The sequence below is a fragment of the Paroedura picta genome, chromosome 12 (genome assembly GCF_049243985.1).
Source record: "Paroedura picta isolate Pp20150507F chromosome 12, Ppicta_v3.0, whole genome shotgun sequence".
NCBI classification, from domain to species: Eukaryota; Metazoa; Chordata; class Lepidosauria; order Squamata; family Gekkonidae; genus Paroedura; species Paroedura picta.
Window position 1 is genome coordinate 14,349,050 of NC_135380.1, and position 14,681 is coordinate 14,363,730.

At 48.6% G+C, this 14,681-nt stretch overlaps 1 protein-coding gene across 1 annotated transcript; it reads right to left on the reverse strand.

Annotated features, from left to right (window-relative positions):
- Window positions 1–1,068: 1,068 nt before the first annotated feature.
- On the reverse strand, window positions 1,069–13,121 carry LOC143821901 (uncharacterized). The gene is made up of 11 exons (XM_077306385.1): window positions 12,993–13,121; window positions 11,227–11,324; window positions 9,493–9,577; window positions 8,217–8,305; window positions 7,792–7,930; window positions 6,826–6,934; window positions 5,511–5,596; window positions 4,459–4,553; window positions 4,116–4,191; window positions 3,875–4,001; window positions 1,069–2,336 (listed from the first exon to the last, which is right to left on the reverse strand). Exons 1-11 carry the CDS (start codon window positions 13,054–13,056, stop codon window positions 1,472–1,474), a joined length of 1,833 nt encoding a protein of 610 aa, XP_077162500.1. The 5' UTR covers window positions 13,057–13,121; the 3' UTR covers window positions 1,069–1,471.
- Window positions 13,122–14,681: the final 1,560 nt, after the last annotated feature.

The following is a 14,681-nucleotide window of genomic DNA, read 5'->3' on the forward strand; positions in this document are numbered from 1 at the left end:
TTTGGCCCTTTGATTTTCCAAACAGACGTCTGGAACTATACATGGGATGTGCAGCAGGGAAGCAGCCCGTTGGAAGAAGGACAAGCAACCCTCCCTCCATCTGTCTGTTTTTCTACTCCGAAGCCCCTCTTTCTGAAACCCTGGACTTTTTTCTGTTACACAGAAGATTCCAACCTAGTAAAGCCGTAGAGACCAACTAGGTTTTCCATGTATAAGGTGCAGATGAACGTGGCTACCCTCTGAACCCATTCCATATGGGGTTGCCCGCTCCAAGTTGGGAAAAATCTGGAGACTTTGGGGGTGGGGCCTTCAGAGGATGGGGTTGGGGGTCCGGTTGGAACGGGGGTGGAATGCCGTACTATCCACCTTCTAAGCTTCCAGCAGAAATTATCTCTGTTGCCTGGAGATGAGCTGCAGTTCCAGGGATCTGCAGGCCCCGCCTGGAGGCTGGCTTCCCTAATTCCATACAAGCATTGACTTCCTTAGATACCTGAGGAAGAGTGCATTCCTAAATTTTACAGCTGCTTTGTAATGTGATTCCATATCAGAGTAGCTCTGGGAGGGGGGGAAACAACTCAAATCCACTTGTCACTTGAGGTCCAAATTAGAAATGAGAATTAGATATGTGAACAATGTTTCCTTCAACCTTAACAAACCAGTCCTTTGGGGCAGGAGCATGAGGGGAGGGGGGAGGTATATTTCTTTCCACCCAGGTCATTTCTCTTTCCACCCAGGTCATTTCTCTGCATTTCTCTGCAGTACATGCAGGTGCCGATTTGCTTCTGCCGCTCCATCACTTTATGAGCCCCATTCAAGAAGACAAGATTTTTTTCCACGACCCAGACGAATTGAGTGCTCCAGAGCAGGGGTAGTCAACCTGTGGTCCTCCAGATGTCCATGGACTACAATTCCCATGAGCCCCTGCCAGCATTTGCTGGCAGGAGCTCATGGGAATTGTAGTCCATGGACATCTGGAGGACCACAGGTTGACTACCCCTGCTCCAGAGAACAAGACCAACCCCCTATGGCCACTTGAGGAACAGCATCTGGCCAGAACATGGCTCACACTTTAGTTAAAAAGACCATTTTTATTGAGGATTTACAAAGGCAGCATATGTCTGAACAACAGATTCCTACTTTCCTGGATTAAAAAGGATCCTGTTTACTGTTATTCCTCTGAGCCAGAGAGATCGTTCCATGCAGGAGGCTCTGTCATCCAAGAAGAGGGTCGTTGGCACCACCACAATACCCCTGACACCCACACCAGAGTGCTAAGTTCATTTGGATTCAAAAAAGTCGTCAGTAATTAAGATTAAGTTTTCCCACCACCAAATTTCCTTCTCTTGGGATAGGCAGTCAGACATAACGAAGCACAAGTCTTTAAAAAAAAATCCCTTTACTAAGAACATCTAAAAGTCACTGCTGAGCAGCTGCAGCCCATGAGACGTCATGGCCACCCTCCTGTGACAACTCAGTCCCCCAACTGCGGGACTACTTTTTCATCAACAGCCACTTCCTCAGCTAGGCCTGAAGGACTTTCTTCCTTCAAAGAAGCTGGTTGAGAAGATTCTAAGGAGACACTTGTCAAAGTTCCATAGAGGTCAGATGGCAACAGTTCTTTAGGGTCCAGGTGTGAAGGACAAGCTGCAGTGGCATTCTCCTCCTTGGGAAGGGGTTGGTCTGTTTTATTATTCAGTCCAGATGCATCTTCCAACACTTTCTTCTCCTCAAGGGGTTTGTGGGCTTCTAGAGCTTTGATGGAACTGGATGGCAAGTCAGTCTTGAGGCTCAGTTCTGAAGAAGGGAGCTCTTTTCCTGGCTTTTGGAGGAGCTCCAGTCTGCAAGAAGCTTGTTCCGGCTCCAGATCAGCGGTCTGTTCGCTGCTATGTACAATATTGCTGCTCTGGCTTTGGCCTGGCTTGGATGAGTCTTTTCCAGGAAAGGTGACCTCTGTTTGCAAAGTGGCATGACCAGAAAGATCTTGAAAGGTCTCGGCTTTGGGGTTGTCAGTCGGAGCATCATGGAGATACTCAAAGACCTGGCCAACCGAGTCCTCGGGTTTGGGAGAGATGTATCTTAAGGTAACATATTCCCCTTCTTGGCTTGTTGAACGTTCTCTCTGTCTTTCAATTTCACAGTTACCTTCCATGCTTGCTAGATGCTGCTTCTCTGACTGTACATTACAGTCCTCCATTTTAGATTTCTGCAGCCTGACTGAAGAATCAGGGGGGGCGCTGATATCCTCACTGCCTGCAGCAGATGGGATGGCCGCTCGCAGAGTGCTGGTTCTACTCAGATGGTTGTCTTCCACACACCGGGTGAGACCTTCTTGCTCCCTGATGGGAATACACACAAACCAGATTTCAGAGGGGAGAAGTCGCACAAGACCTGCTGTTATCAAATTAGCAGGCAGAGCCTCCTTGAAACATTTCTACACAGGTATGCCACAAAGCAAACAAAGAGGAATACCCTAGAAATCAACGTGGAACAACTTGTAGCTTCAACTGAAAAGTAGTGTTGAAGGAGACTTCTACGGATGCCGTCAACTACCCAAAAGACAAATAAGTGAGTTCTAGATTAAATCAAGCCTGAACTTATCCTACAGGCTAAAATGGCTAAACTGAGGGTTTGGTCACCTCATGAGAAGAAAAGGAGCACTGAAAAAGACAGTAGTGCTAGGAAAAGAGGGAATCCCATTGAGAGGTGGGTTGACTCAAAACCTTCACTCTGCAAGACTTGAGGTAGGCTGTTACCAATAGGAAGTTTTGAAGGTCATTCATTCTTAGAATTGCAATGTCGGAAGTGACTTGGCAACACCTGTGAAATATGTTCTTGTATGCCTCATCATCAGCCACTAGAGGAGTGCTCAGTCTTACAGCACCTCTGGAAAAGACATTGTTGTTGAAAGCTGGAACTGGCCTCCCCAAAAGTTTTGCTGCCACAGAAGTTGTACAATGCAGCCCAATAGAGGGACCTCAGGATGGATTCTGCAACTGAAGTATCTGACTGCATGCTGCATTTCTCAACTGCTCAGTACTTGGTACTTTCACGGAGGGGTGGAGGGCAAATTCAGGACAACTGAACTACAATTATTGGAAGGACTCTTAACAAGCTTCCTATGCAAACCTCACATTGAGCCATCAGATTAATCCAGCCCTTGGTACAAGGAGGTGATTATCCATGCACCCTTAGAAATTGATTGCAGTGAAGATGCATTTCATTAGTATTAGCAGCAGCTGTTTGTCTATGTGATTCTGTGAACGTAGGCAGGTTGTGAGTGGATGGGCAGAAGGGATTGCATCACTGCTTGGCTCTTGTGGCCTTTTCTTGCATGTCCTGGGAAATGCCAATTGCCACTTTGGGATCAGGAAGCAAATTTCTTCTAGGCCAGACCGGCCAGCGATTCTGGTTTTGGGGCCAGGGCATCATCTTGGCATGGAATTGGGATCACTGTGGGTAGTCAGGTAGTTGTGAATTTCCTGTATTCTTCAGGGGGTTGGACTAGATTCCAACTCTATGTTTCTAGAATTCTATATATCCAACATTGGTTCTCACTCTTTCAAATGGGGCTGCCTTTCCAAGCCTCCAATACTAACCAGCTCCCTCTTGTGGCTATAAAGCACCTGCTGCCTTGGAAAAGGTTCTGTGACACAGCAGTTGCTCTACTGTGCATTGAAGGACATTGAAGATGAAATCTAAGGAGCAGGAGGGAACTTGTAATTCAGCTTAGCTTCTTAGATGAATGCAATATTTTCTAAGTCTGATTCTTGCACAGAGAAAGCTTTAGTGCATAAAATCAATCCCACCCAATCCCTCTCCACTAGAGCCTTCACTGGGTTGGCAGGACACTTGAGGACACATTGCTATGACTCACCTCTCTGGAATGGTTTCCCAGTGTCCATGGACTTGTGCCACACAAGTCTCACTAGTCTCACTAAAGCCAGCAGAGGCCTTGGCAGCAGAGCATTGTGGGAGGTCAAACAGAGGCCAAAAGGTAGAACCTAGAGGTTGGTTTGGAAGACAAGTACAGTATCAGAATCGGGGTCATCCCGGCAGCCAGAGGTTCAGTCAACCTTCAAAAACCAAGAAGTATGAACATCACTCATCGCTATTACCTGCTGCAAGGTGGGGGACGATTTGGGGCAGTGTGTGCTCTGGAAAAATGTCCCTCTTCACCAGGGGAACACGGACCTGAAAACAAGTTGGCGAATATTAGGACATCCTAGAGATTTCAGGGGGAAGTACTCTTAAGATTAGGCTTCTGTCTTCTACCACAATGAATGTGAACCTACTGCCTTTTATCTTCTTCTAACACAGCGATTCTCAACCTGGGGGTCGCGGCCCTTTTCCCAGGGGTTGACGAGGCTGCTGCCGCTGCCACCGTACTGTTGCTGCTGCGACCGCACCAGGTGGTGTAAGCTGACGTCATCCCACCTACCGCCCGATTCGGGCACTTACCTTTGGTTCTGGAGATCCTTGTTTGGATGAAGAACTCCACGAACACATAGTCAGCATGTCCTTCACAGGACTCCGCTTTCGGTGGGAAACTTCACCTACAAGAGGAGAGAAAGGACCTGGTTTCAACAACATACCATGTTACCTCAATCCCTGGAATGATCAATGAGACCATTTCAGCCTGGGGTTTAAGGGCTACAGCACTGAATTGGGAAGACCCTGATTCTCAACTCCACCTAGCATTGAAACAGTGGTGGCCAAACTGTGGCTCTCCAGATGTCCATGGACTACCAGTACCATGAGCCCCTGCCAGCAGGCTGGCAGGGGCTCATGGTAATGGTAGTCCATGGACATTTGGAGAGCCACAGTTTGGCTGTTCCTGTATTAAGCTACTAGGGGGTCCCCTTTGCTCCCATTTTCAACCTCCTCTACTGGGTAATGTGAGGAAGACTGTGGAAGGGAAAGCCACCATCGCCATCTAGAGCTCCTTGGAGGAATTGCTGTCTATACTTGGTACTTTCAATAGTAACAAACAAAATATTATTCTACCAGCATCCCTAATGCCCCAGAACATTCAATGAATGGTTAAAACAGACCAAGGGACAATCATAACATCATTCTAAGTTTGTTGTTGCTGTTTTGCTGCTAAATTACAGCTGATTTAGGGCAATCCTGCAGGGTTTCCAAGGCAAGGGACATCCAGAGGAGATGAGCCATTGCCTGCCTCTGTGTGGCGACCCTTGGTGGTCTTTCTTCCAAATGCTAACCGTGGCCAACACGGCTTAGCTTCCAAGATCTGATAAAACCAGGTTTACAGGGTCTTGGAGTCCTGCAACCAGACTGAAGCTCAAGGAAGAGGCTTTGTCTATCAGCGGCGTTAGGAGAACTCGGGGAAGAAGGGCCTGTAACTAATGCATTCCTGCTTCTTGGTGTAGTGGCTAGGAGTGCGGACTTCTAATCTGGCATGTCGGGTTCAATTCTGTACTCTCCCACATGCAGCCAGCTGGGTGACCCTCCCCCCCAGCCCCCCACCCCGCAAATCAAACACCACTTACCAAAAGACTCTTCAGGCCATTTTCCTAGACCTGGTGCTGCCACCTTACTCTCCGGGGACTTCTTTTGTATCTTAGGGAAGAAGCATCTGGAGAAGGAGAAAGTAGCTTATGCACACTCCAGTGAGCAATAATAACAGGAGGGACTTCCTGGCACATGGGCATGGGCTGTCAGTAGGAGAGCTACTTCCCAAGTGTACCCAAGCATGGCTGCAGAATGGCAACAGCCAAGGGAATAAGAGTTAGGAACTCAAATGGGACCGAGAGGAGGGATGGAGGGAGGAGAAGGGTCTCAACTGCAGAGTCCCCTTGTCCAGAATCATTCAGAAGGATCCACCAAGAAGGTAGATAACTAGATTCACTAAGTGGCTACACGAGATTCACTCAGTAATACAGAGCTGCTAGATTTGGCCTGGAACAGTTTCCAGTTTGTAATGCGGTGGCCATTCTCCTAATCATTGAACACCTTTTCATCCCTGTAGAAAGCTTCCTTCCGTTCCAAGTGTTTTACATTTATTCAGTTATGCTCTTCTGACTCAAGTCTTGAGCACTGGCAATCAGGAAAAGGATAGTTACAATTAGCGGCACAGCTATAACCATAGTACAATAACTGATCTTAAGACATTAACAATCGCAATACTTAATGCCAGTACATGTACAAATACAGATCCAGCGATAAGACAGTCCATCTCATGTACAAAGACACACTGTCAGGCTAAGACTATCAATATCATTCGCTGAAACCCCCAAGCCACTCCAGATGAGAAGTCACCAATTCCTGCCAAATTGTTTTGTAGGCAATCCATTGTCAACAGAATCATAGAGTTGGAAGGGGCCATGTAGGCCATCTAGTCCAGATAATCTAGATCAGTGGTCCCCAACCTTTTTTCGGCTGGGGACCGGCAGGGCAACTGCTCCGCCCGCCCAGCGCGCATGCGCGGCCAAAATCGCGCATACACAGCACTTTCGCACATGCGCGAAAGTGCCGCGCATGCGCGATTTTGGCCACGCAGCACGCATGTGCGGCCCTGATTCCCTCTTCCCCCCTCCCGCAGTAAGAAGCTTCCCGGGCCGCGAGCTTGCAGCCTGGGAAGTTTTTTACTGCAGGGGGGGCGGGGAGAGGGAACTGCGGGCCGCAGACCGCAGGTTGGGGACCACTGATCTAGATCATCCTTGCTTGTCTGTTCATGGTCAAGTTGCTCCATACTTCAAAAAAGGCACCTGCTTGGTCACTGTGTGGGGGGGTTTGCTGCTATGGCAGCAATGAGCAGGGGCTTCCCCAGAAGGTGAAAGAGAACCATGCATGGCACTGGCTTACCTTAAGGGCAGCGAGGGTAAGGGAGGAAGCTCGTCAGGTGCAGACAAAGGCCGCATGCGGCGTGGACCACGATAGCCAAATCCTTGCAGGATCCTCTCCAAGTCATCCACTAAGAGGACGAGAAGCAACCAGTTGGCATCCACATACTTAAGGTAGCGAGGAAACGTGGCCACCCACAAAGACAGGAGGCATTCGGCGCTCCCTGCTCTTGTGATACACGCATCAAGCTCTGAGGGACCATGTTGCTTCACGGCCAAGAGAAAAGGACCGTACAGAGCATGACTGGCTGGGGGCCTCTGCCCAGCATGAGGAACCTCATCCTTTTGCCAGAACAGTTTTTCAGCTTAAAAATCGAAATGCTTCCTTTAAAGCAGGGGTAGTCAAACTGCGGCCCTCCAGATGTCCATGGACTACAATTCCCAGAAGCCCCTGCCAGCGAATGCTGGCAGGGGCTTCTGGGAATTGTAGTCCATGGACATCTGGAGGGCCGCAGTTTGACTACCCCTGCTTTAAAGAAAAAGCAGGTGCTATGCAATTGTTTGCACACAGACTTGCACAAACGGTAGTTGAGGAGAAGAGATCAGAGAAGGAAAGACGGGCCAAATCATGGCCAAGAAGTTCCTCATTTGTGGCAGAAGGATGTGGAAGAGCACAACAGGAAGTCATTGTTAGCTCCATGAGGAGCATCCTGTACCAGCTTGTTCTCAAAATGTTTCCCCCGCGCACAACAGGAGAGAGAAGCTAAACCACACATTCCAAGATGCATATGAAGGCTCTTCTCACAAAACTCATTTGAAAGGCTGGTATAGGAAGTCTGCACCAGCTTTTCACATCTCCCCTCGGGCCAGATCCCAGCTCTTGTAGAGATTTATGGGACCAAATTCCCTGCCACAAAATAATGTTAGGAGCTAGCAAGTTTTACGAAGCCTTGTCAAGGAGAACACTGAACGTTCTTTTCCTGCTTACCGTTGTTTTGCGTTTCACACAAAGTCTGCTCTGCCCACACAGCTCTCTTCTCCAGCTGCTTCCTCTCTAACTGCAGGCACTCCAGGTAGACCTTCAGCTTCTCCACAAAATAGGGGGAGATCGAGTCACATGGCTCCATCTGCGGCATGAAGAATTAGAGACACCCCTAGAAACCGGACACTTGCGCCAGGACAGCCCAACCAGCGTATTACTAAAGTCACATGCAAGCCAGCTGGAGATGAACCTCCAGATCCCTTGGTCACCTGAAGGTGCCTGCAAGTCCAGCTGGTGCTCAAGCTTCCTTCGGCAAATGTGCAAGGTCAGAGGGGGCACCCCAGGCTCCCTTGCCTGACAGCCACTTGGGGGAGCAAGTGTGTTAGATCCCCCCTGCACCCTCCAGGCCCAGCAGAGACAAGCCACTCTACCTCAGGGAATACCATAGAGCCCATTTCACACAGATGAAGAGACAACTCCTTCCTGTTCTTTATAGCCTCGGCCAGTTCTTCCTCAAGTTCTGTGAACACCCAGAACGCAAAGTCAGTGAAATCAGCAGGCCTACCCTTATAACCAAAAGGCCTAAAATGCTGGTAGCTCTCAGATGTGATATTTGGCAAGAAAAGGAGGCCAGAGCTTAGAGAAAATGCTCTATTATAGGGCTCCCCAGCAGGATGCCCATGAGTACGGTGATGGCCACAGTCACCTTTCCTGGTGCCCTCCCAAGTGCTTTTAGAAACTGGGCAGGTTTAGTTGTGGCTTTTCCACAGCAGGGATTCTTGAGTGGCTATGCAGATTAAAAGGTATCTTGTTAAACAGCACTTCTGCCTGAATAGTTGAATTAATATTCGAGTCGTCTGTAACTTTGTTCCCTGGCATTTTGTAGCTGGCCCCACCTCCCATGGCAGCCATTTTGTGATTGTGCATACCGTTTTTCGTTAGACTTCCAAAGGTGCCCGTAGTATAAAAAGGTTGGAGATCTACGCTCTATTACCTATAAAATAATCCATCTTTATTGCTCCATAGTAACTACCCCCCCCCCCCCCGGATACACCAAGCACTCAAACTAAGCTATGCCCCATCCCCTTCCGAGATGGTCTTTGCACACTTCTTGATGCCGTTTTAGAAGCTAGAAGAGTGCTTTATAAAATCAGCTGACTGTACCATGCCAATGTCTATGCTAGCCTCTCTCAATTTTACCACCATTGAAAACCCCCTGAAAGCTTCTTCAGGCTTTGAGAAACCCCAGAAGTGGTGCAATCAAGCAGAATATGCCCACCTGAGGACCCTCCCCTTCCCACCCAGATCCAGAGATCCAGGCCCATGATTTTGGGAGGGAACGTGGGTCGACGTGATCCTATATGGTCATATCACCCAATACATTTTTAACACATTTTAGAAAATATATAAAAATTAATTAACCCCCACCCATTCGGGAAAGCCTTCCAGAGCCATCAAGAAACCCTGGTTGAGAAAGCCTGGTCTAAGCCAATATTTATGTCTGGCAATGAATTCTTGTGATCAAGTAGCCAATTTTCTCCCGTTTCCAGCAGAGTTAAACCTGCCATGACCCCTTAAGTCAAGGATTATTCAGGTCCAGCCTAGTCCTCCAATGAACACAAGCCTCCTGACTTGGCCAGCTCCATGTACACCCCCCCTCCCCAATCACAACTCCCTCCCCGCATAGCCCTTTACTTGCTTGTTTACCATGAATACGCCTTTTGTACATCAATTCGCTATATTCCCGATCTGTCATGTCAAAGACTGAAGACCCCTCAGGGGTTCCATGTGGCTGGAAGGGAAGAGCAATCCATTACTGATCAGGGCCTTTAGCAAGGGAGATGAAGAGGTCCTGTAGGTCATGGGTAGTCAACCTGTGGTCCTCCAGATGTTCATGGACTAGAATTCCCATGAGCTCCTGCCAGCAAAGGCTGGCAGGGGCTCATGGGAATTGTAGTCCATGAACATCTGGAGGACAACAGGTTGACAAACTACTTGCTGAGTTACTGAACTATATTCAAGTTCCAGAGGCTGAGCTGGGAGCTTTGCTTTAACTACTCATGCAGGGTATATGTTTTGTAACCTACTCAATTAATGTAAGTGGTCATTACACCCTACTGAAGCCAAGATTAAATGTACATGCACAGCAGTGAGAAGCTCTTAGAGTCAGCATAACCTGGGGGAAATTCCTACTCTGTCAATATCGCACCGTTCCCCTAGGCAAGTTACCTGGCACACTCCACTGGTCCTTTTAAGACCTTGAAGGCAGGTTTCAGTTAGGAAAACTGGAGAGGCTGAAGGGCTAATTCACATTTTCTCAGATCCACAATCTCTGTCACTTCTATTCTGGTCATATGGATGTCAGCCTCTTGGTGGGATCAGGGGATCTCTTGGAGTTACAGCTCAATTCCAGACTAAAGAGAAGTTCCCCTGCAGAAAGTCATTTTGTACCCTCTGGAGTCCCTGTCCTCTCTGGGCTCCAACCCCAAATCTCCTGGAGTTTTTCAACCTGGATTGGACAACCACCCACCCCACCCTTTGCCAGTGGTCAGGAGGGACTGTACAACCCCAGTTCTAGACCTTACTCAATATAGACAGTCCAGAAAATGGCACTGTAGTCCCACGCTTATCACATGCTGATCAGAGATCTAGGGTGGTCCATAGCCAAAGAGCACCTATATATTTACTTCATTTAGACCCTGCTTTTCTGTCCAGTAAGGGCCCAAAACAGCTTATATAGTTCTTGCCCTCCTCACAACAAGCCTGTGAGGTAGGCTTATTGATTTTACATTTATATTCTGCCCTTAACAGTTAGGTTAGGCTGAGCAAGTGCAATTAGTCCAGGGTCACTCTGCAAACTTTCACAGCAGAGTGGAGATTCAAAGCTGTCCCTTCCCAAATCCCGCTCTGGCTCTCTGGAAGGGAAAGGATGCCTGGCAGAGTGACCTATACCAGAGAACGTGACTAACAGTGGAACTTGTGTTATTCCTCATCCTTCAGTATAAGCCTGGATTCCAGGGTGGGGTTCTTTCCCAGTCGTCAATTGCATTTGAAGTAGTTAAGCAAGTGTTAGGGATGCCAACCTCCAGGTGGGACCTGGGGGATCCCCTGCCATTACAGCTCATCTCCAGACAACAGAGATCGAGGAAATGGTTACTTTGGAGGGTGGACTCCATAGCATTATACTCCACTGAGGTCTCCCCCCCCCCCCGCCCCAAATCACACTCACTCCTGGCTCCATCCCCAAAGTCTCCAGGTAATTCCCTACCCAGAACTGGCAACCCTAGTTATTAAACTAGTTGAGGCCATTTAGCGAAGGGACCGGTAAATGTCCCAGAAAGTTGACCCTGAAGTGCAGAAGTTCCGTTTCCAATGGGGTAGAGAGTTTGCTGAGTTTCATGGCCGCAGCAAACAAGATGGGGAAGTGTTATGCAAGCTTACCGGATCAGGGAGAATTTCGGGTTCGCTATCGTCAGAGGCACTGCTAGAATATTGGTGCTGCTGCTGCAGCTGCTGTTCCTGGGGATCGGGGCCAGTGTCTAAAGTAAAGAACAGAATGCTAGGCGGATCACAGAAGAAGCAAGGTTGCTACTACCTTCGAGTGCCAAAGGACTCCAGGCCCACCTGAAGGTTACAGGGAAGGTGACTTATCAGATTGTTTGCTTCCCACCCTGAAGGTTGGAAACCCTAATAACAAGAATAGCTAACAAAATAGCAAATGTATGAGAGACTGCCAGTCTTCAGGTGTCGGCGGTTGGGCTTCCAGGCCTCTTAGGATAACTCCTGGTGGTGTTTTGGTTTAAGACAGGGAGTAGCTTTTCAAGCATTAATACCCCAAATTGAACTGTCTCAAATTGATGCAGTGAATGAGCTTTCAATTCTCCTTTTAGGGGCTCTATTTTGCTATTACAACTGATCCTAGCCAACAGACCCCCTGGAGAAGATGGCTGCTTTGGAGGGCAGTCTTTATGGCATTGTAGTATGCTGAAGTCCCTTCCCTTCCCTTTCCCTCCCCCAAATCCCACCCTCCCTAGGCTCCACCCATAAAAGCTCCAGGAGTCTCCCCATCCATACCTGAAAGCCCTGCTCAAAATATATCATGAGTCCCTGTCCTCAAAACATTTAATTTTTTCTACTGTGCCTTCCACAATCTTGCCCATCAGACAAAACGACCTGTAGGTTATCACGAAAATCCTTAACTCCTAAGGGTAATAGAGTCACAGGGGTCCTTAAAACAACGAGGCATTTTGATTTCCTTGCTCTTAACATTCTAGCTTTCAAGGTCTGTAACAAAGCAGAAGCTATTGATACGGCTATATATCTCCAGTTCTGCATATGGGCTCTCTTAGGAGACTTGAGAGTTAGGTGCTGCCTCCAAAGTATTCTCATCTCTGTTGCAACAAAGGGTTAATGTTTCTCCTTGAGCTAGGAGAACTGTGTGTGTGTGTGCGCGCGCGGGGATACTTGTTCTAATAACATGATATCTGCTAATAACATGATATCCAATGTGGCTTATGGTGCAATTATAAACAAAACTACATCCTTCTCAATCTACAGGATTCAGATTTAGAAGAGTTGGTTCTTATATGCTGCTTTTCTCTACCGAAGGAGCCTCAAACAGCTTACAGTCGCCTTCCCTTTCCTCTCCCCACAACAGAGACCCTGTGAGGTGGGTGAGGCTGAGAGACCCCTGATTTTACTGCTCACTCAGAACAGAAGAAGAGTTGGTTCTTATACGCTACTTTTCTCTCTCCAGAGGAGTCTCAAAGCAGCTTACAATCGCCTTCCCTTTCCTCCCCCCACAACAAACACCCTGTAAGGCGGGGGAGGCTGAGAGAGCTCTGATATTTAAAAGGGCTGACCCTGTTTACGAGGATTCCACAGTGAGAGGGGCCACTTCCATCCTGCAGCTGATAAACAGCCAACCACTGGAAAGCTATACAATAAGATTTCCAATAGCCCCTCTTCCGGTGAGCACTGGCCAAGACCTTATTGCAGGCATATTTTAAACACTCACATGAGAAAATGCTCTTATTAGCAAAAAAAAAGGGATGGGGAGAGGGGCAGAAGGTTTGAGTTAATTGAGTCATTTTGAGTCAGGAACTAAAAGCCTTTTCACAAGCGCCCAAACCTCACAACTGGCTTTTCACCTCCATATTCTCAAGAGAAACATCCCTTAGCAAAGAAACATGCCCAGCAGCACAAACCTTCAGAAGTGAAACAGCACCATATCTGCCTTGCGCTGCTCCACCTGCCCTTCTGGTCAGCCATAATTGAGACACGCCCAACCAACCTTAGGCAGCTTCTGGGCCTTCTCCCTCTTATCCCTGCTGGCAAACCCCTTAGTGGGGAAGCCCAGCCAATCAGGGAGCACCGCATGGCCACTAATTGAATCCAGCTGGTCTGCTAGGGGCTGCTTTGAAGAAGTGTTGGTCCTTCTATGCCGCTTTTCCCTACCCGAAGGAGTTTCAAAGTGCCTTATAGTCACCTTCCCTTTCCTCTGCCCACAACAGACACCCTGTGAGGTGGGTGAGGCTGAGAGAGCCCTGATATCACTGCTCGGTCAGAATAGTTTTATCAGTGCCGTGGCCAGCCCAAGGTCACCCAGCTGGCTGCATGTGGGGGAGCCCAGATTAGAAGTCCACACTCCTAACCACTACACCAAACTGGCTTTCTGCAAAACCCTTGCCAGTTGACTTGGGACTGTGAGCACACACCCTGAGAAAGCCAACATGTCTAGTGAGTAGGTATAGGGCTGGGGAGCCCCGGGTTCAAATTGCAAAACCCTGAGTGACATCAAGAGGGGGTTGGGGGATAGTCAGTGCTTTGTTGTAGTATGTGTAGCAATAATGGGTGGGTGTCTTGTATTGAGATTTTGAGTGATTATATTTTCAAAACATTTCCAGAGATGGAGAACCCACCACCTCCCGAGGAAGCCTGTTCCACTGAGAAACCGCTCTTGCAAACCCCACAGAAAGATAGGGGCTATCTTTCGGCGGGGTTTGCACGTTCTAACCTTCCAGAGGAGTTAAGAAACTGACCCTGCGAGGCTTATGAATCGTTGACAGATCCCTGTCCCCCCCCTCCCCAAGAAAACACAAAGCAACCGCTCGTTTTGTTTGACGTTTATTTTTCCATGTTTAACTTATTCAGATATCACGTATTTTTTTTCTACATTAAAATATTATTTTCATGCTATCTCCCACCCCACCCCACCCCCGATCCCCCGCCTTCATCCAGAGAAAAATAGAATTGACACAACTTCGATGGAATGCGCTAAAGAAGAAAAATAATAAAGGCGACTGCACCCAAGTTACGCAGCACACAGACCCAAAAACAGTACGAGGGAGATCTGCATAGAGGAGAGAGAGAGCTGGAGGGCCGCGGTGGCGGGTGGGAAGGAGAGAGATGATGGGGCTGGCGCAGTTGACGCCACCAGAGCCATCTGAAACCTTTCTGAGCCCCCTTCCAGTTGTCAGCGGCATGCAGTCTGGGTCGCCTGAGCCCGTACCAGGCATGGCCCCCCTAGAACAGCACCTGCCAGGCAGGCCCCGAAGACACAGACATCCAGCTTGCCCTGGCCTTGGAAGCCCAGGCCATGCAAGTGTTCGGCTGTCAGCGACATAAATGTCATCGTTTGCCCAGCTTCGCCCGGCTAGCCAGCTCCAGGTTCGGAAGGTGGTTTAGAACAGGGGTAGTCAACCTGTGGTCCTCCAGATGTTCATGGACTACAATTCCCATGAGCCCCTGCCAGCAAACGCTGGCAGGGGCTCATGAGAATTGTAGTCCATGAACATCTGGAAGACCACAGGTTGACTACCCCTGGTTTAGAACACAAGCCAAGGCTAGACATGGCTCAAAGCCCAGCGCCTCGCAAGAGGCGCAGAATTTAAAAT